A 26,197-nucleotide genomic window follows, 5' to 3' on the forward strand; every position below is an offset into this window, starting at 1 on the left:
CCTTTTACAAATTTAAAGTGAAACAACACAAAACACTGCAAACCACAACACAATTAAATGTAAATTATAATATGAAAACAAAAAGAAGATGCATATTCTCTGTCATATGGGCCTGCATGAATAAACTTTCTGAATCCTTTATCATCTGCAACTGAAAATAGTTGTGGATGATTACTATACCTTTCTAATGTGACGTTTTTGTCCCTGGCTCTTTCTCTGTCTCTCCCTCCTTCTCTATTCCTGTGCTACTGAGTGTAACTACCGCCCCTCCCCCCTCTTCCCAGCGTAAAGCACAAGGCTGGCATGCAGAGTGAGAGAGGGTGAGAGAAAGGAAAAAAAAAAAACATAGCTCACGTCAAAGATCCGGCTCTAACAACCATTTCGTTCGCGACTGACCCATCACTGCTAGGAACATGCCAAAGTTGCTGCAATATATTCCTAACCTGTAGGAATGTTTACCAATCCCTGGGTGGGAAAGAGTAAACAAAGATGGCGCATAGAAGCAGAGCTGATACTATGTGTGGAGGGACAGAAACTGTGTTGTATGTAAGCATGTAAACACTACAGAGAGTAAAGTTAACAGTAACCGTATTTTATCTAAGTAGAAATTCATTTCACCAAAACAATAACGTGGCGCACAGTGTGACGTCAAAAAAGGCGCACACCTTTGACCTGCGTTTTCTGTTTTCTTCATCCACTCCTAAATGCAAAAACAGAGTTTTCGAAAATATCAACCCTGGCAGGTGTTTTTAAAAATCTCTGTTTTCAGTGACCGAAAACGCCGTTTACGTGTGGATAAAGGTGCAAACGCATAGAAAAATCTGCGTTTTCAAAAATACCCGGGTACGTAGCCTTAACGTGGATTTATAGACCCTACAACCAGAAGTTGTGTGATTTGATTCTCAAAAGACATACTTTCATATTTCCAGCATCCATTGGGCTTTTTCTTGTTCTTGGTAGTATTTTATTACCATCAGCAGTATTTAGATCAAAAATAATTTAATTAAAATTTAGTCAAGATTTGAAATAATTTACTGGGAACTATTAGGGCTGATTAAATTAACCAGATGATACCCCGCCTTCTCATTATTACAGACCTGTGGCAGCATTATTGTGGAGATGTAAGACCGATTAATCAAGTCCAATGGGAGCTTGATACCTCAGCGGTGATGTGCACTGGGAGGCTGTGACTGGGATCCATGCAGCTGTGTGGAGAGGAGTGTGACAGTGAAGATGAGCGCTGGGAACCTCGGAGTGAAGCTGAGCTTCGTGTGAACGCCGGTGGGATCCCTTTGTAGCGCTTCAAATGGGGCGCAAACGAGACCTGACGCCTCTCTGCTGCTGCTGGATCCTCATCAACTCCGGTAAGAGAGGCGGCGAAAAAGATTGATGGGATTTATATGGTAAAAATCAGCCGTGACTTCCCTGTAGGAGCACGTTGAAAAGCACCGAGGCTTTTAGTCATCTCATGGGGATTTCCTGACTTTATAACTTTGTTGCCTCCCTTTTACTTAAAGGAATCAGTGACTGTGAGACTTGGGGTACATCTTTTGCTCTCCCGTTTTGACATGATGCATTTATAAAGCGGTGTTGCAAATTAATCGAGTAAGGGAAGGCTGTTAATCATCATATCGCATATTCCTGCAATGTTCTGATAGTGCAAAAGAATATTTGAAACTTGTAGTCCTTTATTGCTGGCTCGTATAGAAGGCCAATAGTCATTTATTCACATTCGCATTTATTATTACTATGATCAATGCACTAAAGTAGCATTTTAAAGGTGTTTTATACAATCTGTGTTGGGGCATCTACACAAAGGGCTATGCTGACTTTAAGTAATTTTTTTCCATGTAACTGTGCTACACAAGTAAAACAACATTACAAGTGAAACATTACATTTAATGGAATTTACTTAATTGCTATGCTTTTAAGTGGTACTGTTTAAAAAAACGTTTTCTGTTTTTTTGGAGTGTATATTCATAATGACTTCATTTAAAAATTAACATCCTGCAGAGTCAGGATTGAGCTTAAATCCCGATTCAGTACACAGCAGACCCAAACAGGACTGCAAAAGTTCAGTTAGTCTCCACTCATTTAGATGTGTATTATGTGTTTTTGACGCTGGCACAGCACAGGAAGCTTTTTGAGGCAAAAAACGATCAGGTCTGTGATGCTGTCACTTTAAAAACACTTCTAAATATCCAGGTTTTAATGCAAAAACGTGTAAAACAGTGTTCAGTGATCTGTTTTTGTGCGTGGAGCGGAGCAGGCATTTGTGAGCACTCAAAATTCTGAACACATTTTGCACATTTGTGACCGTTTTCATACCAATTTCTCTCAAAAGGTATCAGCTGGTATCAGTGAAAAACCAAAAACTAACATGCATATATGCACAAACTATCTGGAATTAATGACTGCTTTCAGGGTATTTCAAGAGGGATGAGCGAATGTTTAGCCTGTTGCAAAAGTGGTAATAAGGCATTTGTACTCTCCTGTGAAAGGTTTATTTACAATTTAAGACCTTCAGTTTTATTGTGCACCTGTAAGTCTTTTTAGGTGCTTAAAATTACACCCTAGTTTCAGAAACTGACGTGGTAGAACAGTGGGGAATTAGTGTGACAGAGCGTTTGGAGGCAGGAGTCGGGGCTAATCGGAAGAGTTTAGGTGAGTAGGAGAAAATAGAAAAAGCTGTTTATCTGGTGCTGGGGCGGAGCTGAGAAACAGCATATAAGCTGCAGCAGGGGTGGGCGAGTTGGCACACCTGAAATGAAGCATGGAGAGAATAGAAGAGAAGAGGGTGAGAGAGAAAGAGAAGTTCCTGCTAAAGTGGCAGAAGCTGAGGCATGGGAGACAAATTAACCTGAACCCTAGACCCCTTACAGTGAGACAATCCTGTGGCTCTGTTAAACTTCATGCAGTTGAATGACCACTGATCACCTACAGCAAAGGCAACGATTCTGAGAAACCTTAGTTGACAGAAAACTACGCATTTACCTTTTATTTTGGACCATTTGATGGACAAAACTGTCTACGATGCTCAAGTAAATAAGTCCCCAGTTAACAAAACAGGTTAGAAATGTTGGCTTTTTACTCTTAGTAAATTAGGACAGATAAAACCCCTGCTTTGTGGTAGTGACATTGCCCTCATTGGCTGGGCATGAGGAGTCACTGAGTGTGAAAATAATACGAGTCATATGTCACAGGAAGAAGAAATGTTGAGATTACCTGAAGCACTGCCAGCCTCAGAAATGTGCTATACAAATAGAGTAGTATTGTATATGCAGATAGTACTTTATAAAACGTTGAGAACAAATCTGATTTGTTTTTAGACCTTTTAGATGCAGAATTTTAAGAAATCGTGCCAAGATTGTAAAATGTTTGATCCTGAAATAGAAATGGGAAGTATTCTTTTTGTATTTCTCTCATGGTTTTTGTAGTGATCACTTATGATCCTCCATTTAGTGTCTACATTTGGTTAAAATCTGAAAACCTGTCTTTCCAGGCTTTTAATAGACTTTAATTCAGACTCATCTCAATGATTTCCAATTCATGTGAACCCACTGAGTGATTTTCCTGCTAATTAAAGGTCAGTGTTTTCAATGTTTGACATTTGTGACAAAGTTTTCTCTAATATCCCGGCCACATGGAGACCGTGATATTAGATATCCCTACTAGATTCGAAGTGGAGTAGTTTCTCAAAAAAAGAAAAAAAGAACAAAAAGAAAGATCAATTGTAATCCTTTAACCCATTCTGATAGGTCCACCAAAAATGTCTGCCAAAAATGTCTGCAGAGCTACTTCAGTGTCCTGAGTAATCGCTGCATCTTTGGCTTAGCCTGTGACATCCATGTAGAGCAGGGCCCTATTCAAGAAAACTGGCTTTAGTAACCCAGACATGAGGAAAACTCAGTTTTTTTCTAAACAAACTTAAATTGTCAGACCTTACCAAACACAGAGTTCCTTTTTGTGTCCTCCCCTCCTGCTGCACCTGAAGCTGGATATACTCGGAGTTGACAGGATTTAGTTCGCCCATCCAAGTTCCTTACAGTTTTTTCTGATTGCTTAAACCCTAACTGTGATTCCTGTAGCACAATTTCTAAAACTATTCAGACTTATAGCAAAACCACTCACTGAGTTTGCAAAACTAAAAGCACAAAAACTGCTTTGCACTCAGTTTGCAATTTTGTAACACACACTTTGCAAAACTGTAGGCACAATTCACTGCACAACACTCAATTACCAAATTTCCAACACACTCCTAGCAAAAGTATACACATGTATGGCTATCATTAACACTAATTTGCCAACTGTCTGGCACACTTTCACATGTGAAAACTTTTTTAGATAATCAGTTCACTTTGCAATCAGCCTAAGCACTACAATACAGGTAAGCTGTGTGTGCGGAGTACAATGGAGGGAGCAGGAAGAGTGAGAAGTAGAGGAGGCCGAGGAAGAGGACGTGGAGGTGAAGAAGTAGGATGAAGAGGACGACAAGGACAAGGAGGAGCAAGAGGAAGACGAGGAAGGGGGAGAGGAAGATGAGGAGGGGGGAGAGGAAGGGTAGGAAGAGTAAGAAATAGAATTGCTGATGACATCAGAGCTACAATAGTGGACCATGTAATCAACCGTGGAATGACCCTGAGGGTAGCTGGCCAACGGGTCCAGCCTAACTCGAGCCGCTACACTGTAGCAAGCACCATAAGGACATCTTGAAATAAGAATCGGTTAGTACAGTCACTTCGCACAAAGATTTGTAGCACTGCCGTATGCCAATGAGAAACACACCAATACCATTGATGTAAAAATACTGAAATTGTTACTTTACAGAATTGCTAGATGACCAGATGCTGGGGCAGAGGAAGCATGTTCACTGCAGACCAAGTAACCCATATAGTCATTATGGCGATTGCAAATAATCCTATACTTGGAAATAACCACTTGTGTTTGTTTTGATGTGTTTGAATAAACACCAGTACTTGAAGTTTGGATCCCTCTATGCTTATGGATCTATGACAGAAGTATGAGCTCAAACTGACATAGCCTACCTTGTGCACAGAGAAAGCAAAAGCCAGATGTGTTTTGTATTCATACCATCAGTGTGCAGTTGGCGCATTGTGTGCTTAGTAGATGATGGCTTGTGTGTACTGTTTGATACGGAAACACCATTTTTACGAAGGTGTGAAGAGTTAATCTAGCTGTGTTTGCTTTTGCAAGAGAACTACAATGTTTTGATGATTGGGTGACAGGTTTTCTTATTTGTGTGAAGAGTTTTGCAAAATTAGCCAATAGTTACAAAAAATGTGCTTAAGCAATCAGAAAAAACTGTAATCAACTTTATTGTTTCTGCTTTAGCTGCCAAAAATATAAACCTCATGGGACCGTTTTCTGCCAATATGGCTTCCATTTCATCACCTTTGTCCACTTCTTGGCCGCAGACTATTCATGTCACCATCATCTTTTTGGGCTAGGTTTCACCAAAGTTAGTTAGCTTCTCTGTTTTCCCTTTTTCCTCTGATTGTTTGGCCACAGGTTGTCATCAAAGTAAAGGAGACCAACATGCTGCCAAAAATGTCTGCAGAGCCAGCAATATTTGTCATTGAGACAGAAAAAACAAAATTATAGATGTTAAAGGAAAAGTTCAACATTTCTTCTAAGCTGGTTGGTGTTACTGTCATGTTAACGCTTTGCAAAAATGGGATTTGAATTCGGCATTTAGTCAGAGGCCTGCAATGTGAAGCAGGATTTGGTCTGTGGAAGCATTGGAAGTCTGTGTGTTTCCTTAAGTCCTTGACACAACTTTATTCTGTAATTCAGTTTTATTAAATTGCTTAATTTTTATTCAAATGAATGTGGTCCATACTTATTTGTGAAATAAATTTGAACTTTAAGCCTATCGTTCTATTTTTGTTCCAGTACATAAGACTCAAATGGCCCGATCACTCAGCATACAGTTTCAGAAGCTTTGAAAAATAAAACTTAAAATTATATAGCTTAAATAACACCGTATATTTTCTTAAAAGCAGAATGTCAAAAAACCCGTAAGGACCTTCTTCTCAAAACACATGGAGGACATCCTGAATATCAAAGTCAAGTAATTTCTCATAACAGGGTCGGGTAAGGCTTCTGCCGAGACAATGTTATCGAGTTAGCAGGACGCCACACACACCGAGCCGACAGGCTAGCAGATGACTCCGGCAAGACCAGAGGTGGAGGTTTGTGCATTTATATTAACAATGCTTGGTGCATGAACTCCACTACTACTGAGAGTCACTGCTCACCTAATGCGGAGTTTTTAATGGTCAAATGCAGACCTTATTATCTCCCCAGAGAACTCACTTCGATCATACTCACTGCCGTGTATATACCCCCCGACGCTAATGCTAGGTTGACCATGAAAGAACTTTCTGCAGCCATTAACAAACACCAGAATAAACACCCCGAGGCTGCTATTACTGTTGCTGGCGATTTCAACCACACCAACTTAAAGACAGTCCTCCCCAGATTCCACCAACATGTCTCCTGCCACACCAGAGGAGACAATACTTTAGACCATGTGTATTCCAACCTGGCTGCAGCCTACAAAGCCACACCCCTCCCCCACATTGGACAATCGGACCATCTCTCCCTGTTCCTCACACCTAGGTATTCACCACTCATCCAACGTGTGAAACCTGCTGTGAGGACAATTAAAGTGTGGCCAGAGAGCCTCATCTGTACTGGATTACATCTCCAAAACCACAGACAGTGTCACCACCCAGAAACGGATCACCATGTACCCCAACCAGAAGCCTTGGATGAACCGGGATGTTCGTCTCCTCCTGAAGGCCCGCAACACCTCCTTTAGGTCAGGAGATTCACACGCCTACAGTACAGCCAGGGCTAATCTAAAGAAGGGCATCAAAAAAGCCAAACACCATTACAAAAAGAAGGTAGAAGAACACTTCTCCAACTCCAACCCCCGACGCATGTGGCAAGGACTCCAGACCATCACAGACTACAGGACCACCAAACCCTCCCCCGCATCTTCTGATGTCTCCTTCCTCAACGAGCTCAACAACTTTTATGCTCATTTTGAGCGAGGGAACCCCACAACCACAACCAAAGCAGATGTGACGCCAGACCACCAACCTCTGACTGTCTTCCCCACCGATGTAGGAGCGGTGCTGAGCAGGATCAATGTCCACAAGGCTGCAGGTCCTGATGGCATCCCCGGGTGTGTTCTCAGAGCGTGTTCTGGGGAGCTTGCAGGAGTGCTGACAGACATATTCAACCTGTCCTTGGCCCACGCTGTGGTACCGGCCTGCTTCAGATCCACCTCCATCATCCCGATACCCAAAAACTCCAACCCATCTTGCCTCAATGACTACTGCCCAGTAGCCCTCACCCCCATCATCACTAAGTGCTTAGAGCAGCTGGTCCTAGCACACTTCAAATCCTGTCTCCCCCCCACCCTGGACCCCCACCAATTCGCATACCGCCAGAACAGGAGCACAGAGGATGTAGTCTCCATTGCACTGCACTCTGTCCTCTCACACCTGGACAACAACAACACCTACGCCAGAATGCTGTTTATAGACTTCAGTTCAGCATTCAATACAATCCACCCCTCACAACTCATCAGGAAACTGACAGACCTGGGCATCAGTTCCCTCATCTGCAAATGGTTACTGGACTTCCTGACCAGCTGCCCCCAACATGTCCGGCTGGATAACCACTGCTCATCTACCATCACAATGAACACCGGTGTACCACAAGGCTGTGTGATGAGCCCTTTCCTCTACTCCCTCTTCACCCACGACTGCTGACCTGCTGATGGTTCCAACACCATCATTAAGTTTGCAGATGACACCACGTTGATTGGCCTCATCAGTGACAACGATGAGGCCGCCTACAGGGAGGAGGTGGATCGTCTGGCTGAGTGGTGCAACACAAACAACCTGCTGCTTAACACCGAGAAGACTAAGGAGCTCATCGTAGACTACAGGAGGAATGCTGACCCACATCCACCCATCCACATTAAGGGGATGACTGTGGAGCGTGTGAGCAGCTTCAAGTTCCTGGGAGTCCACATCTCCGAGGATCTCACCTGGACGACCAACTGCTCCAAGCGGGTCAAGAAGGCTCACCAGCGCCTCTTCTTCTTGAGGACTCTGAGGAAGAATCACCTGTCCTCAGACATCCTGGTGAACTTCTATCGTTGCACCATCGAGAGCATCCTGACCAACTGTATAACAGTCTGGTACGGGAACTGCTCTGCCTCGGACCGGAAGGCGTTGCAGAGGGTCGTGAAAACTGCCCAGCACATCACCGGAGCACCACTTCCTGCCATAAAAGACATCTACAGGAAGCGGTGTCTGAAAAGGGCTGGGAAAATCATCAGAGACCCCAGTCACCCATCACATGGACTCTTCACCCTCCTGCCCTCTGGGAGGCGCTACAGGAGCCTCCGGACTAAGACCACCAGGTACCGGAACAGCTTCTTCCCCACAGTTGTCAGACTCCTGAACTCTGCCTCCTGACATCTGACCCACGTTAACACATGGACTGAACATACACACACCCACAATGGACAACTGTACCCTCAAACACACAATAATAACATGGACTGAACCACCACTCACAACCACTAGCACTTTATATAGCCTCTGTAGAAACTATCTACACCCTCACTTATCTTAACTGCACTACTGTATAGCTCTGTAAATAATCATTCTGTACATACGATAATTTTTAACCCTACAACTGTTTACAACTTGCATAGTTCCCATTTCTGTATAACTGTATATCTCAGATTTCTGTAAAGTTATTTATTTCATATTCTGTATAGTTTTTCATATTTATATCCTGTTCATATCCTGTACATAGCTTGTACTCACTACAGCCTGTACATACCTATAGTTATAGAATATTCACAACATACTTCATACCGTGTACATTATAACATACCATATTAGACCCATTTCTGTAATATACTTACATATCTATATTATTGCTAATATATATTGTAATATATAGGGATGGGTACCGGTGTCCGGTGCCATGATGGCACCGGTTCTGACATAAACGGTAGTAACCAGACCGAAAAGCAGCGCACATTTCGGTGCTTTATTTCGGTGCTTTTTTTTCCTGAGCTGTGATACACTTCTAGCCAATCATTTTACATTTCCGAGGATAGCAGGCGGGTCCAGGTACGTACGTTCTTTTAGAGCAGAGCTACAGATTAAAAATGCCCAAGGCGAAGCGGTCAAAAGTCTGGCTGTACTTCACAGCAAAATATGCAAACTCAGCAGCCTGCAACAAGTGCTTTAAGCTGATACTGTGATAGTGTCAAAGGAAGTAACACCTCGAATCCGATGAAACACCTGGCGACGCATAGCGGTTTTTTTAAAAGCCGAGAAATGCGCCGTATTTGATAGCTTGCTGCGAGACCCCACACCGAGCGCATCTACTGCGGGTGTGGTGCATGTTATCAGACCCGGAGTTAGCAACATCCCCAAAAACACGAAGAGGAGAGTCCTGGTCCCTAGCCCTGCCAGTGTAGCAGAAATGATGACGGATGATGATGGCAGCAGCAGCCGTTCTTCTCTGCGTGAGTAGCTTAATGTTGTTCGTGTGTAATTTACGTTGAGTAGGCTAACCACGTTATTACATTAATGCAGGTAAGGTGAACTAGCAAACATCATCATAGCTACATGCGGCTGTCTTCTTGTTTGATGGCAGATACTCCCTTCACCCTGGCCAAAAAGGCTAAAATGACCAAAGAAAAAGAGGGAAACGGCTAAACATGAGAGGTTTTTGGATAAAGTTTGTGTTTTTTGCATTGTTTAAGCACTGCTTCCAGCCAAGAGTGATACCATATATGCCCCATAGCCGCAGAAAAGGCTAACATTGTTATCTTTTTACAAAAACCAGCTGAACATGAGAGGTTTTTGGACCAATTTTGTGTTCTCCATTCTTTAAGCACCGGTTTGAGCACCGTTTGAGCACCGGCACCGTTTCAAAAGTACCGATTTGGCACCGGTATCGGATAAAACCTAAACGATACCCATCCCTAGTAATATATCTATATCACTAAAGCACCTCTGAATGGATGCAAACTGCATTTCGTTGCCCTGTACCTGTGCATGTGCAATGACAATACAGTTGAATTCTATTCTATTCTATTCTAAATATCAACAAATGAAGAAATCAGGAATTGGGCAAATACTTTTTCTCAGCACTGCAGATGGCTATCCTAACTGAAAGTTATCTCTGTGTACTCTTCTGGTTGTTATTTTTTATTATAAGACCTGTGAGTAAAAACCATTGAGGACTTGTAGTGATTCTAATGATCCAACCGTAAAGTGAAGCACGCTTGTTTACAAAGCTGCACACCCAGTGACACGTTTAAAAGGTGCATTTTAATTAGTGCATTTGGTGTGCAAAAGTAACGGATTATAGATTTAACATAATCTTAAGTATTCAGGCAAAAAAGGATCAACTCATCCTTCAGAGAAACTGAAGCTCACTGATAATTCTCCACACAAATTAGCTTAAACCTTAATCATGTCCTAAATGAGACACAGCAGCCGGGGTCTTTATGCTAAATCCAGGGACACAAACTGCTGCAATCCAACAACATATCTGTTTGTCCTCCACTGGCACAGCCTTACCTGAGACATCATTTTGCCAGTTATAAATAGCCACTGTAATCAGAAAAACTGGCATCACATTTGCACAGTTTGTGCTGTTGGCTCGCCGTTTCTTGCTCTGGCTAATCCTAAATTGCTTGCTGGTGATGCCAGATGGCTCGCCAGAGTTCAAAGCTGAGACAGAGAGTGATGGAGGGCTTTCTAGATGCAAGCTGAACAGAAAAGCAATATAGTTACCATCGGTGTTCATTTATCCTGCAAGAGAAATCACATCTGATACAAAAAGGTCAAACACTGAGAATTAAAGAGTTTTATTTCAAGCGTGAAAGGACTCCCCCGATGAGTTATGAACGCTGGAAAACCACACTCAGTGTTTTACAATAACTTCAATTATCTCTAATGGTTTGTGCGTAAGATCAAATTAAATCCAAGTGTAGTAGATCACATCCTAATCTTTGAAATTTTATGAACAATAAAATTCAGGTAATAGCTTTTCCCCCAGAGACTGGGTACAGTATCTCTCTCAACTGTAATGACTTTGGTTTAAGCGAAGTATGAGTGAAAATGCAGACTGGTCCTTAAAAAAGGCTGGAGGGGGAGAAAAGTGAGGAGATAAATCAGGAACACCCATGACCCATGGGGGAAGAGGAAGGTCTTCAGAGAGGAGGAATGTGAAGTGAAAGTGCTGAAGAGTGCAGATATTTAAATGTTTCTTTCAGTTTCTACACAGCAAAAGTGCAGTGAACAAGACAGTGATTAAGCCATCAGTGAACAAACTATTTACTGTAAATGAAAAAGTTTTAAAGAGTATAAGAGCTATGAAGAGCTTTTGGTGCTTTCTGGTCGGTGGGACATGTCTGTGGTGCCCATGACCACAACAAACCGAAGTCTTGTGATCTCTGTAGTGCTTGAAACAGCTTACATGGGATTTATGGTCCTGTATGTGTATTTATTTTGCCTCATGTAGAGAGAAACTTCAGCGCAGTGCAGAAGTGCAGCTCTCCAAAGAGCAAAAAATGACGATAGAACTGTGTGCAAGTAGAAGGGTAGAGTTCTAAGCCATTATTTCTAGCAGGCTGTAAATGTGTTCTTTTCTGCTGTAATATTGGTAACCAAGGTATGCAGAAGACCATCTCTGAACACACACATGAAACCATGAGGCAGCACAAGACCACACCGCACTGAGGCTACAGTTCTCATCGGCTCACCAAAACTGGACAATAGAAGATTGGAAAAATATTGCTCAGATGGTAGGGTCAGAATCAGACATAAAAGGATGGCTCCATCGTGCCTTCTATGAACAGGGGCCCGTTCTTCGTACCTCGCTAAGTAGGTTAGCTGGATTTGATTGTTGACGATTTCGCGTGATCTTGGATCGTTCGGCTCATCCGGGACTTGCTGCCATAGCAACAGAGCCGTAAGCGTAAACCTGCTCCCGAGCAGGTTTACTTTATGTAAACAGGATTAGATCGCGGCCACTCAGGTATGTCCGCTTCATTTATACAAAAGCAACAGCGATATTCCACCACTGTTTCACCATAAATAAATAACATCAATGTAACCAAAGATAATGCAGCACCTGATCCATTTATTGATTTCACACAGATACATACAGGTTATTTCCTAAAAAAGGGAAATGTACTATTAACATTCTATTACATGTATGTGATTATTACAGATGTAATTCATATTTCAGAGTAGCAATTGCAAATTACTTCGTGTAATCAAGATGAGAGACCACGGCTATAAAAGCGAAGGTGGATTTGGGAAGTCTGTCGCAGCCATGTCCTGTCCGTTTATGCGAGCAGCCCATTGCGGAAGGTGCAAGATTGATAAGGAGAGTTTTCAGAATTCAGCGTATATTGCGGGATAGACAGGATCCTTTAGCTCAGCGCGACAGTGTGCTCATAGAGAAATATCGATATTCCCGTGAGGGTATTATTTACTTAACCAACTTGTTGACGAGGGGATGCAGGACCACCACCTGTCTTTGTTTGCTCTGCCCTTTTCTTGGTTGCTGTTATGAACAAACAAACAGATTATTTCAGGGTCTCTTTCCAAGAGACGAAAAGCAATATAAGTGATAAATATTACCATTCTGTAGAATATTCTTATATTTCACTTTTACTTGTTCTCATGTTCTAGTGGGTCCTGTTGTGGCTCTAATGTGAAAGGGGATATAATATAACATAATATAATATAATGTAATATAATATTGGATAATATAGTGTAATATAATAAATCTACCCTACCGCCTACTGGTGTTGGCCAGAGTGGCCGATGGCGCGATATGGCAGCCTCGCTTCTGTCAGTCTGCGCCAGGGCAGCTGTGGCTACAACCGTAGCTGCCTCCACCAGTGTGTGAATGTGAGAGTGACTGAATAGTGGCATTGTCATGCGCTTTGGGTGCCTTGAAAAGCGCTATATCAATCCAATCCATTATTATTATTATTATTATTAAATTACTTACGAGTTTAATTTGTCAGCAACTTTCTGCCAGCCCTCGCTCCTTGCTTTTGCAGCCTTTGCAGTGTTCCCTTGCGTTCTGATTAAACTCTGAAACTCCTGAAATCCCTCACTCAGGAGTTCTTGCTCTGCTGCCGAAAAATACCGAGCGCGCTCCTTCGACATTTTCGCCGACCAATCAGAGGGTTGCCGATCAATGTTTCTACTATCGATGCGTAGCCCCTTTTACGATACCCAGTGATCTCACATTACTTCATCCAGCTGTACTAATCGTCAACAGCAGGTGTGTTCGGGGAACCGGATTAGTGAGCTCACAGTTAGCGCGATGATTTGGTCTTGGATGTGTCATTTGATCTTGGATGTAGTAAGCGACGTACGAAGAACGGGCCCCAGTTCCGGCTGGTGGTGGTGTTATAGTGTGGGGGAAATTTTCTTAGCACAATTTGGGCTCCTTAGTACCAACTAAGCATCCTTTAAACACCACAGCCTGCCTGAGTGTTGTTGCTGACCGTGTACATCTCTTTATGGCCACAGTGTAACATCGTCTGATGTCTGCTCCCAGCAGGAATACACACTATGTCACAAAACTCAGATCCTCTCAAACTGGTTCCTTGAACATAGCCTCCACAGTCACCAGATCTCAGTCCAATAGAGCTCCTTTGAGATGTGGTGGAACGTTTGTAAGAAGATGGCGCTGGATGTCATGGCACGCCGTCTCTCGGTTCTGCAATGTTTATGTTTTATGTTCTTAGTGGTGTCCCTGCTAGTTTAAAAAACCCACTCCCTGTTGGTATATGAGTGTAACACGCGGCGACACTAAAGCGGTCGCGCCAGAATGTCACGCTAAAAAGAAAGATTCTTTAAAATACAAGGGGGAGCAAGCGAGTCAGAGTCGGGCACCGAGAGGAAGCAGGTCTGATCAGAAACAGTTTATTACTAGGCCAGGGAGCACAAATAAAAACACCCTTAAAATGTACGTAATAAAATGTTGTCAATCTACTAAAACTAAATAAAACAATTCTAAAACCCGTAAAACTACCATTTTCTACATTCACTAACCCCCCCCCCCCCCCCCCCCCCGCTATAATTATGCCACATGTTCATTATGGGTCCATCAGCAGGCCAGGAATTCCTTCTTTAGAGCAGAGTCCACGCCAGCCTCGTCTTCGGCAGACAAACAACAGTAGAGACACTACTCACAAATGCAGGCAGAGGTAAACCTCTGCCCTGCTGCCAATCACACACGCTGTCTCTCACTGTTGCCGTTCCATGAGGTCAGGACTGGGTCGCCGCGTCACACTGGCCATCTCGCATTAACCTTCCAGTCTGGGGCCTCTCTCCTTCAGTGCTCAGCTAGCCTGTTTTTAAAAGGTCTTTACACAGCTGATAGGCCACCTCTGGACACACCCCTGCCTCAGCAAGTGGTCCCTATCAGCTGTCCCATGTGCAGCCAGTCCACAGTGGATAAAAACCGTGTCACATAAAACACTAAAAACCATGCAATAGAAACAGAATAAAACCATGCAAATAAAACGACACTCATAAATAAACACTAAAAATCAGAATAAAAACAATATACAAGATAAATACAAATTTCCACTGTGTGACATCAGCGACAGACGCTGCTTAATATCTGTGACTCACTACTGAAGCTCCCCAGCGTTAGCGAGTGATGTGGAGGACTCCCGCCGCCTCTGGCGTCGGTACCGGAGGAACTGCATCGCCGTGATCCCCCTGGAATCCTTTGAAACGGACGCGCTGGAGAAGTGGACGAATGCGCGGCATGTGCTCTGGGAAGCGTGTTCGGGTCAGAACTTGGATGCAGCAGGTCCTTACCATCAGTGACTCTGGCTGTTTAGGACTTTATTTTGGCCTCAAACAGCGTTGCCTTCTTCCTGTTTACCCGACGTCATCAGAGCACGCTCACCCGAGGCTGCTTTATTGGTCGCCATGCCGACGGGATACGAGGGAAGGTGGAGCAAATATGAACAACCTACAATTACTGCCTGCTAGCACGGATGGACAGAGAGTTAAATTAGCTCTCTTAAACGCAAGATCTGTATCAAATAAAACTCATGCTCTTCGGGCTTTTTTGGTACTCATAAGCTGAATGTCATGTTCCTAACTGAGACATGGCTGCGCGCTGGTGAAGTGGCACCCTTGCTGGAACTTTGCCCCACCGATGCCAGTTTCTTCAGCTCCCCCAGGTTGTCTGAAAATTGTGTTTTACCTATTCTAGACCACTCAGCAATTTTATTTGATATTTTAATCCCTAAATCTCCAGCTTCTGAGAGGGGAAAATTGCCCCTCAGATCATCTCGTTATATTAGCCCCAAAGCATTGTTTGGAGTTAAATTACATATACCTGATGTGTTGGACCCTATTTTTACTCAGGAGTTATGTGTGGACACCTTGACTGCGAATCTTAATAATACACTTCTTGAACTACTGGACTCTGTTGCTCCCGTAAAGAAGTTGAAATGTCAAAAAAGGAACCCTATGCCTTGGTTAAATGAGAAGCTCTTGAACTTGAGAAGAAATTGTAGAAAAGCAGAGCATCACTGGAGATCTTCCAGACTAGACATATTTCTCCAGGCTTGGAAGGACTCATTATCTTCTCTTCAATCAGCGATATCGACAGTGAAAGCAAATTATTTCTCAAATCTCATCATGAGTCATAAACATAACTCAAAACTCCTTTTCAACACAGTGTCGCAACTTACAGAGAATAAGTCAACTCTCTGCTGTTCTAATTTGATAGCTCATGTCTTTCTTACGTTTTTCAGAGACAGGGCTGAAACACTTAGAAATCATATTACTCCCTCCTCAAGCTGTTCATTAGACTACTCAGCTGCTTTGCCTGTTGGTGCTGATAAACTGTTCTGTGACTTCAAGGTTATTTCTCTGTCTGGATTAACTAAGGTTGTAAAAGTAGCTCAATGTACAACCTGTTCTTTGGATCCTCTACCAGCCTGGGTTATAAAGGAACTGTGGTCAGTATTAGGACCCTACATTCTGTTTCTTTTAAATACTTCATTGATGACTGGAGTCTTTTCTGAATGTTTTAAATCAGCTGTGGTAGTGCCGATCTTGAAAAAGCCTGGACTGGATGTTGATATGGTCGCAAACTATAGACCCATCTCACATCTGTCTTTTTTATCTAAAATCTTTGAAAAAGTGGTTTTTAAGCAGCTCACTGAGCATTTGTCAACAAGCAATCTGTTTGAACCATTTCAGTCTGCTTTTAGACCAAATCACTCCACAGAAACAGCTTTAGTCAAAGTGGTAAATGCAGACAATGATTGCACTTCAGTTTTATTACTGCTGGATCTAAGTGCTGCAGTTGACACTGTGGACCACTCCATATTATTGGATAGGCTTGAACATTTTATTGGAATTACAGGAAATGTTTTATCATGGCTGAGATCTTACCTGCTTGGGAGGTCTCAGGCTGTTAGTTTTAAAAATGGTAAATGGTAAATGGCCTGCATTTGTATAGTGCTTTACTCAGTCCCTAAGGACCCCAAAGCGCTTTACACTACATTCAGTCATTCACCCATTCACACACATTCACACACTAGCAATGGCAAGCTACATTGTAGCCACAGCTGCCCTGGGGCGCACTGACAGAGACTTGTGCAGTGAGGCATGAGGTCCCTCAGGGCTCCTTACTTGGACCATTGCTGTTTTCTATGTACCTGCTCCCTTTGGTGTTCTTTTACATTCTTTTAATGTAACCTTTCATTGTTACGCTGATAACCTGCAGCTTTATGTTCCTTTAACCACTGGAAATTGTGCTGAAGTCTCTAAACTAGAATGTTGTTTTTCTGCAATTAAGGGCTGGTTATCGGATAATTTCTTGCTCCTAAATACTGATAAGGCAGAGTTGATGGTCATTGGGCCACACAAATTTCATCACTTGTCCCAAAATTTCATCTTGAAAATTGATGACAGTGTCATAAATTGCAGGAACAAGGTAAAAAACTTGGGTGTGTGGTTCGACATGGTGCTCTCCTTTGAAACTCATGTAAAAGAGATAACAAAATCCGCCTTTTATCATTTGAGGAACATAGCCAGAATCAGACAAGTTTTGTCAAGCGACACTGCAGAGGTCTTCCCGTATTGATTATTGCAATGCTCTTCTTTCTGGCCTACCAAAGAAAAAGTTTTAGAAGTCTACAGATGGTGCAAAATGCTCGCATTTCAATAGGAACGGGGAAATTTGAGCACATTACCCCTGTTCTGAGATCTCTGCATTGGCTACCTTGTCAGGTTCGAGCAGATTTTAAGGTCCTGCTCTCACCTACAAGGCTTTAAACGGATTGGCACCTACATACCTCTCCAACCTTTTACACCTTTATGTTCCATCTCGTGCTCTACGATCTCAGGACTCTGGCCTTCTAAAAGTTCCTAGAGCCAGAAAAAAGACAATTGGAGAGCGTGCTTTTTCTTTTCGTGCCCCATTTCTTTGGAACAACCTCCCTCAAGATATTCGGCAGGCATGCTCTGTGGAGGTTTTTAAAACTAAGTCGAAGACACATTTGTTCACCCAATCCTACATGTCTTAATTCTATGGCTTTTAGTTTTTAATTTTTCATTGTTTTTAACTTGTATTGTGTCTTTTACCTGTATTGCTATGTATCACTTTCATTTTATTTATCTCTTTAGTTGTACAGCACTTTGTTTGAAAGCACTTTATAAATAAAGTTATTATTATTATTATTAACAGGAGACAGCTCTGCAGCAGCTGTGTGATTGTATCGTGTCAATATAAACTAAAATCTCTGAGGAAACTTTCCAGCTCCTTGTTCACATTTTCCTCATAGAATATAAAGTTTACTTGCACTCGCTAATATTATGATGCATACAAGCATTATGAGAGCTGCATTACATAGAAAATAATAATTTATTATATGTTTTTATGTGAAAGAAGGAAAATAGGATAAAGTGAATTACCTACAATTAGAGGATTCTGGTGTGAGGGGTCTTTTTTTTTCTTTGCTTAATTTTTTTTGCAGAATTGCACATATGGTTGAAAAGTCTTGAATGCTTTGTGTTCATTTAATTTTTAGAGTTTCTAATAAATTGCTTGCACCTGACCTGACAACACTGTACAGTCTTGAGCATAAAACCTGTTTTGATATGTTATCGTGAAATCAGAGGTTCTGAATTTAGTTTGAAAACCAGCTTTGGGGTTCAGAGTTTTGAGAAAAGGACAGAAACTTTCCAGAAATGTGTCTTAGATTTTGAAAAGCGAAAATCAGATTCTCTCTAAATAAAAAGCACGAGGGACACCAAGTTCTTTGAAGTAGGAAAATATGTTACAAAATCTTTAACTGGTCTTTTATTGACAGGAATAGTTATTGAAGCAAGTGGGTGTTCACCCACTCCGGACCAGGTTATGTCTGCAGCATATGCTACCATGGTTATATACACTGATTTTCATCAAGGATCACCTCTGAAGTTACTCAAAGCCCACTTTCTGGCAGAGGCCTCTGTGTGTGTGATTGACTTTTGCCTGTATAAATGTGTTTTAGTGAGTGAGAGCTTCCTTAGAGATTTGCAAGAAGGTAAAATGAGACCTGCAAAATGCATCAAACTGGATGAAAACATTTAAGGTTTCATGATATGAGTGACTGATTACATAAGATAGATCAGACAAAGGAAGCACTTTTAAACTACTGCAGGATGATAGTCTGAACCCGACAGTGTTGCTGATCTGTCTCTGCCTCTCTATCAGTGCTCTCTGAGGATTGGGATCGTGTTCACACTGAGGACGAGCTCTTCAGGAGTTTGTTTAGAGGCTACAGCAAGTGGACTCGACCGGCGAAGAACGTCACAGACGTGGTCATCGTCAAGTTTGGCCTGTCCATCGCCCAGCTTATAGATGTGGTAGGAAATTTAACCATACCTTCAAAACTTTAAAAACTATTCCCCCTTTCTGTTTTGTGCCATTGCACCTACTAGGGCGTTAGATGCATGGCTCACTCGCTGTGTCCACTTCATTTACAAAAAACAGGATGAGAAAAATCAGATGATGACAACCAACGTGTGGCTGAAACAGGTGGGTGAAAACAAAAACTGGGTCTGAAAGTTAAGTAAATGTAATTCAAATGTGTTTTGTGTCCTAAAATGACATAAAAATGTGTATTCATTGAAAGGAATGGACGGATTACAAGCTGCGGTGGAGTCCTTCTGACTTCAACAATGTGACGTCCATCAGAGTCCCTTCTGAGCTCATCTGGGTGCCCGACATTGTGCTGTACAACAAGTAAAAACCACACGCATGATTCACGAGTCCACCCTTCTCCTCGTCCTCCTTCATCCTGTCAAACTCATCTTAAAATTCACTGAGAGTAGAGAAGCAATGACATCAGTCTATCCCAGGAGGCCAGGATTTGGGGGCTTAGCAAGGTAACCCCAGGTTAAACCCAGGGCTTTCAGTGTTACAGTGGTGCTCTTTACATCTTACCAGATTGCATCGCCACGGTAACTTGTGCTGCACGCCTAACCTTCTTAGGCACAAGTTATGTTTGAAATAAGAGGCTTGCAAGTGCAACACCACCTTCTACTGACCGGTAAGTTCTCTGGAGGACAGCATGTCTATTCCTTAAAGTGTCCTCTAACCTCAATGAGCAGATAACAGAGTAAACATTTTGAGAGGCAGCCTATGATCCTAAAAAATCCAAATACAGTTTTTCCCCCTCATTTCTTTATATTCTATTGGGAAAACAGAGTACTGAGCAACACATAAATACTTAAATATTTTTCACTAATAACAAATAGTATTTCTGCTTCTGGTGCCTAAATAATTATTTCTTATTTCTTTAAATAGTCTTCAGGAATAGTTCTCCAGGCTTCTTGAAGGACATTCAAAGCTCTTATTTGGATGTTTCTGCCTTTTGTTCTGTTCTCTGTCAACATGATCCCACACTGCTTCAATAATGTTGAGGTCCGGGCTCTGAGGAGGCCGATCCATGACTGATAGTGTTCCACTGTGTCTTTTTCTATCCAGGTATGATTTTGCTGCACTGGCAGTGTGTTTGGGATCATTATCATGCTGAAAATGAAAAATGTTATAATAATAATAATGGATTGGATTTATATAGCGCTTTTCAAGGCACCCAAAGCGCTTTACAATGCCATTATTCATTCACTCTCACATTCACACACTGGTGGAGGCAGCTACAGTTGTAGCCACAGCTGCCCTGGGGCAGAATGACAGAAGCGAGGCTGCCATATCGCGCCATCGGCCCCTCTGGCTAACACCAGTAGGCGGTAAGGTAAAGTGTCTTGCCCAGTTACCTGTTATCAGTTAAACATTTTCCAAATGGTATTATGTGGTAGATCAAAGTCTGAAGGTACTTTTCTGAGTTCATAATTCATTCATTTTGACAAGATCCCCAACACCACTGGCTGAAATGCAGCCTGAAACCATGACAGAGCCTCCAGCGTGTTTTAGAGATGCCTGTAAACCTCTCTTGTTGTACCTCTCTCCTCACCTCCTATGTATGTACTGATGATGAACCAAAGCAGAACCAAACATTTCAAATTCATCACTCCTGAAGACCGTTTGCCACAGTTCTTGTTTAATTTTCATACCTCAGCGTTTTCTCCCTGCTTTCCTTCATTAAGAATGGCTTCTGACAGCCACACTTCCACCGAGACCATTTCTGATGAGGATTTAGTGAACAGTAGATGGATCAGTTGAAGGCCCTGGTGCATCTCTCAGGTCCTGTGTCAGGTCTTTGCTGGATTTTTTTTTCCTGTTACTTAAAGACATGACTTTCAGATAGTGTTCATCTGCTGAAAATATGTCTGTATTGTATTTTTCGGGTCAACTAAAGAAATGGATGTGTTTTTGTGAAAGGCTGTTAGTAGCAAAGTGCCTAACGATTTAGTACAGCCCATAATCTTAATTTAGGACATTTTTTATATATAAAAACATATTCCCTCTGTGCAACGCACCAACATCATAAGAAACAGACTGAAGGTTTAAAACAAATAAATGAATTACATGCTCTGTGCCACTTCTCAGCCATGCAGATTATTTGTTTTCGTCGTTATGATTTGTGGGATGGTATTATCTCCTTTAACAACAGGTGTTCCAGATTATCCTCTCCTAAAGATAATAAAGGAAGAATTGAAGCATTGTCCTTCGTATTTACAGAGGTCGACCTGTTCTTACGACGCTTCCCATGCAGATATTTGCAGATATTTCAGGATCGTTTCACTCAGTTTGAACCTTCCTGAAAAACTTGACTATTCAGCTACAACCCTTGAGTTTTCAACCACCATCATGTGACCCCTATCCAAAGAGCAAATAAGCCAGATAAAGATCTCTATAAACCCTGCAAAAACATCTGGGGGTAAATAAGGATTATTAACTCTTATTTTATTTGGATTTAAAATATTGAGTCACGCTCACAGCAGATGCTCAAGGACACACATACTGTTCCTGAACAGAGACGACTTTCTGTAGGTGGACCTGGAAATTATCTGTAGTGATCAATTAGCTGCTTGATCCATAACACAGTCCTCCTTCATTGAAGAGCGAAAGAGGAGTTGAGGTCACTTACATGGAGACAAACAGCTCCATGGTATTTTCTGCATTTTCCTGCATATCAATTGGCGATGCATGCAAATTATGCTGTTGAATAAATGACCCTGATTCTGTTGCGGATGCACGGCGATGTTGCATCACACAGTTTTAGTTGAGTTTCCAGCCCTCGGGGCTCGGGGGAGTATTAAAATTGGTCTGGATGGAGATGAAACTCTCTCCGCTTTCAGTGAAAATGAGCTTGCATCGGTGTCATTTACATTCAGCTATCAATTATTAAGCATAGCTCGTGTAAATGGGCATAGCTCCAGGTTTATTGATTCACCTTCTGAGTTTAAAAACTAATGAAATTAAAACTTTTTACCCTCTTTTCTTGTTAAAGTGCTGACGGGGAGTTCGCTGTCACCCACATGACCAAGGCACAGCTGTTTTACACCGGTCGTATCCGCTGGGTACCGCCCGCCATCTACAAATCCTCCTGCTCCATCGACGTCACCTTCTTCCCCTTTGACCAGCAGAGCTGCAAGATGAAGTTCGGATCCTGGACGTATGACCGTGCCAAGATCGACCTGGAGCCCTTTGAGAACACCGTGGACCTGAAGGTGGGAACACGTGGGTGGAGGTTGCTCTGCTTCCCCTCCCCCTCCACATTCCTCCCTCATACTCTCTTATGATTTCCTTCCTAACACCTCCTGCACCTCTTTACCTCCTCTTATCGGCTCTTCACATGTGTTTTGTTTTACAGAAGAATGCCCGCCAAACTCTCAGGCTGCTAACATTTTAATTAACAAAGTATTTCCCAGCGTCATGTTTCACTGCAGTAATAGGTTCTGGAAAAATTCACAGAATAGTGAAAAAAGAAAAACCCCAAATCCTGGGGAGATTTCTGAGTTGTAAAACGTGGCAGGTTTCTTTAACTCTTTACCCCTTGGACACCTACTAGGACAGGGGTGGCCAACTCCAGGCCTCGAGAGCCAGTGTCCTGCAGGTTTTAGATGTCACCCCGGGTCAGCACACCTGAATCAAATGATTAGTTCATTACCAGGCTTCTGGAGAACTTCAAGAAATGTTGAGGAGGTCATTTAGACATTTCAATCAGCTGTGTTGGATCAAGGATACATCTAAAATCTGCAGGACACCGGATCTCGAGGCCTGGAGTTGGCCACCCCTATACTAGGAGGAACCCTTGAAGCTCTTTTCTGAACTTGGATTTAAAACATGGAAACTATTATAATGGCCTGCAAACTACATCTTAACTGATATACTGAGGTGTTAAAAGGTGTCATTATGGCTACAGGGGAGGTCATGAAATGTTGTCTTTATAGGGGAAAGAGTTAATATGGTGTGATTTTGAAGCACAGAATGCAGAAGTAAGTTTGTTTCTTCAGTTTGACTCCACATGTCTGCATTTGAGATCTCTATCCTGCAACACTTGGAGAGTACGCTGTAACAAAAGGCAGCACTATTTATACAGACAGATACACAAAGGGGTAATCAGGGGCATGAGGCACAGAGGGGAAAACAGGAACAGATAACATGAATGTGACAGGGAAAGTAAAACTAACTGCAACACACAGGAGACAAATGACTACCAAAATAAAAGAGGAAAGAACAATAAACAATAATCATTGTGGGGGATTATTCTCTCCAGTATCTTCATGACTTGTAGGGTCAGCGCAGCTGGCCTGTGGTCATTGGAAGTAGTTGGGTGAGATGTTTTTGTGGACAGGGACAAGACAGAATGTCCTTGAGAGAGTCAGGACCTTATGCAGTTTAAAACTCTGGTTCCTGATAAGACACAGCTGAGCAGCACAACTTTGGAGCTGATGCCATCAGGACCAGCCACTCTGCCAGAGTAGAGTCAAGACAACTCTTTCCTGACTTTTTCAGTTGAGAGGGACATGGAGGTGCAAGCTGTAGGTGCAAAGACAAGGGAAGGGGACAATGTTCATGAGATGAACTGTATGCTGGGTAAGGATGACCAGCAGGGGGAGGTGTGTCAAGCCAAGTGAAGTTTAAGTTGTTGGTACTCTTCTCATTCCACTCCAGCACTAAGTCCCTGCTTTGTTTGGGTCCTGTGAAGATTCTCAGTCCAACCCCTCCTTGTTGTTATTCTGTTATTTCCTGGCTTTCTCCTGTAACAGGCTTTCCCCCTGCTGCTTTAACTTTAAACTTCCTCTGCACAATGTCAGTGTGGCTAAAAAGAGTCTGACTTTTAGGGCTACTGGGAGAGTGGAGAATGGGCAATTGTCAACGCTGTAGGAACCTACAATACCAAGAAATACGACTGCTGTCACGAGATCTACCCCGACATCACTTACTACTTCGTGATCCGCCGCCTGCCGTTGTTCTACACCATCAACCTCATCATCCCCTGCCTTCTCATCTCCTGCCTGACCGTCCTGGTCTTCTACCTGCCATCAGACTGCGGCGAGAAGATCACGCTGTGCATCTCCGTGCTGCTGTCGCTCACTGTCTTCCTGCTGCTCATCACCGAGATCATCCCATCCACATCGCTAGTCATCCCGCTGATTGGGGAGTACCTGCTCTTCACTATGATCTTTGTCACGCTGTCAATCATCATCACCGTGTTTGTTTTGAATGTGCACCACCGATCATCAGAGACTCACACCATGCCCCGGTGGGTTCGGAGGCTTTTCCTGTCTGTGGTGCCGCGCTGGCTCTGCATGAAGCGCCCGCATCATGGACTCAGGCCTGCAAGGTGAGAAAGCCTCTATGACCATTAGAGGCACTGCAGGTTTTTACATGGTCATAAATAGCTTAGTGTAGTTGACTTCTACGTGGTCAAATGTGTATGAGTTGAAGTTTAGGATTGGCTAATTCAATCCAATTAATTAGCTCTCGACTGAGTTAGTGCGGTAATCCACACAGGAAACCACAAAATCTCTGCACAGGTTTATTGTTTTCATTATATGCTTGAACCATTTGGCTGATTTTAATACACATTGCAGAGAGATAACATAGCAGCCCCACCATACATTCACAGCCTCCAAACTCTACTTCTTTTTGTTGTTTAATTGTGGTTGGCAGACAGCTTCTAGGCATTTTACCACCATCTATTGGCAGTAGAAGTATATTGATAATTTGAGGTAGTGGTAAAAATAAGGGAAATATATAATTTAAGGTGACAGATAGTTGTAATCATTAGTTTTTCTGTTTTATATTTTCACAATGTTTTGCTTGTCGTTACAATGTCATTGTAATTTTTCTACAAACCCATCTACCTTTCTTAGGCAACACCACCTGAGCGATAAACTCCTCCCTCTCCAGACTCCGGGCCCCTCCCACAGCATCTGGATCACTCAGGAGTCTGATGTGGATGCTGGAGATGAAATTAACCACTGGGACTTTCATGGTTACTCAAACATGGAGCATTTGGAGAGGTTTGGGTCCCCATCTTGTCTTTCTGCTCGGTCTCTGGGCTATACACTCCTACCACAGACACGGTCCACTGTCAGCTTAGAGTGGGATACCCCTGTGGAGTGTGGTTCGACCCAGAACCAGTGGGACTCTTCTTTGTCTCCTGCTGTCATATCCGCCCTGGAGGGAATAACGTACATCGCTGAACACCTAAGAGCAGAAGATGCAGACTTTTCGGCAAGTATTGGATTTTTTTGGTTATAGATTTGCGGTCAAAAGTTTGCATCAGGGGTGTCAAACATAAGACAGCCTGGGTTTTATATATTTCTCCAAGTTTACTGGCTCATTTTTGGTTTTATGTCTTCTCTCAGGTGAAGGAGGACTGGAAGTATGTGGCCATGGTCGTAGACCGGATCTTCCTGTGGATGTTCATCATAGTGTGTCTGCTGGGGACCGTTGGACTCTTTCTGCCTCCGTGGCTCTCTGGGATGATTTAAAACCAAGACTAGATGTTAAAAACACTAATATATTATATACAAAAGTGGAAGAGCATGATTAGCTTTTAAATTTGTTGCAACAGACGAGTCTAGGAAACTTATTTCATGGAGGACAAAAAGTACAAAAATTAATAATAAAGAGAAATTAATTATTAATGCAAATATTTATAAAATGAAATGGCCTTGATGTATAAAATGGAATATACTTATGTTAATTAATAATAAATATTATAATCTGCTTTATTTATTCTCCATTGTATCTGTAATTTTCTTCACTCTCACATCTGCGTATGTGGTTCTGTTTGTCTGTCTGTCTGGTTGTTTACAGTTTTTCAATTTTGTGTGATGGTAGATAACAAAAATAACTTGAGCTAAATTACATTTTAGTGAAATCTGGTGAAAGTCACACTGAATGTGAAAATCAGTAAAAACATTATATTACCCACAATTTTTTTTGTTGATCGTCTTCAAAATTCACAATAATATACTCAGTGTTGGGAAAGTTAGTTTTAAAATGTATTCCACTACAGAATACATGCCTCAAAATGTATTTTGTAACGTGTTACGTTACTCAATGAGAGTAATGTATTATGAATATTTTGGATTATTACTATATTATCATGCTTTTTACAACTACATGAATGTACTATTGCTGTGTGATT

General features: G+C 42.3%; 1 protein-coding gene across 1 annotated transcript; it reads left to right on the top strand.

Moving 5' to 3' along the window:
• The first annotated feature begins 403 nt into the window (after positions 1–403).
• On the top strand, positions 404–25,671 carry LOC113016751 (neuronal acetylcholine receptor subunit alpha-2-like). The gene is made up of 9 exons (XM_026159842.1): positions 404–546; positions 1,096–1,364; positions 18,838–18,989; positions 19,117–19,161; positions 19,259–19,368; positions 22,040–22,259; positions 23,877–24,379; positions 24,912–25,275; positions 25,410–25,671. Exons 2-9 carry the CDS (start codon positions 1,307–1,309, stop codon positions 25,533–25,535), a joined length of 1,578 nt encoding a protein of 525 aa, XP_026015627.1. The 5' UTR covers positions 404–546; positions 1,096–1,306; the 3' UTR covers positions 25,536–25,671.
• The last annotated feature ends 526 nt before the right edge of the window (positions 25,672–26,197 follow it).

The sequence above is a fragment of the Astatotilapia calliptera genome, chromosome 23 (genome assembly GCF_900246225.1).
Source record: "Astatotilapia calliptera chromosome 23, fAstCal1.2, whole genome shotgun sequence".
Lineage (NCBI taxonomy): Eukaryota > Metazoa > Chordata > Actinopteri > Cichliformes > Cichlidae > Astatotilapia > Astatotilapia calliptera.

Bases quoted from the DNA above. Each gene is read 5' to 3' on its own strand.
- LOC113016751 (XM_026159842.1), top strand. From the start codon at position 1,307: ATGGGGCGCAAACGAGACCTGACGCCTCTCTGCTGCTGCTGGATCCTC. The intron at 24,380-24,911 runs GTGAGAAAGCCT...TACCTTTCTTAG, and splicing joins CATGGACTCAGGCCTGCAAG to GCAACACCACCTGAGCGATA. The intron at 25,276-25,409 runs GCAAGTATTGGA...GTCTTCTCTCAG, and splicing joins CAGAAGATGCAGACTTTTCG to GTGAAGGAGGACTGGAAGTA.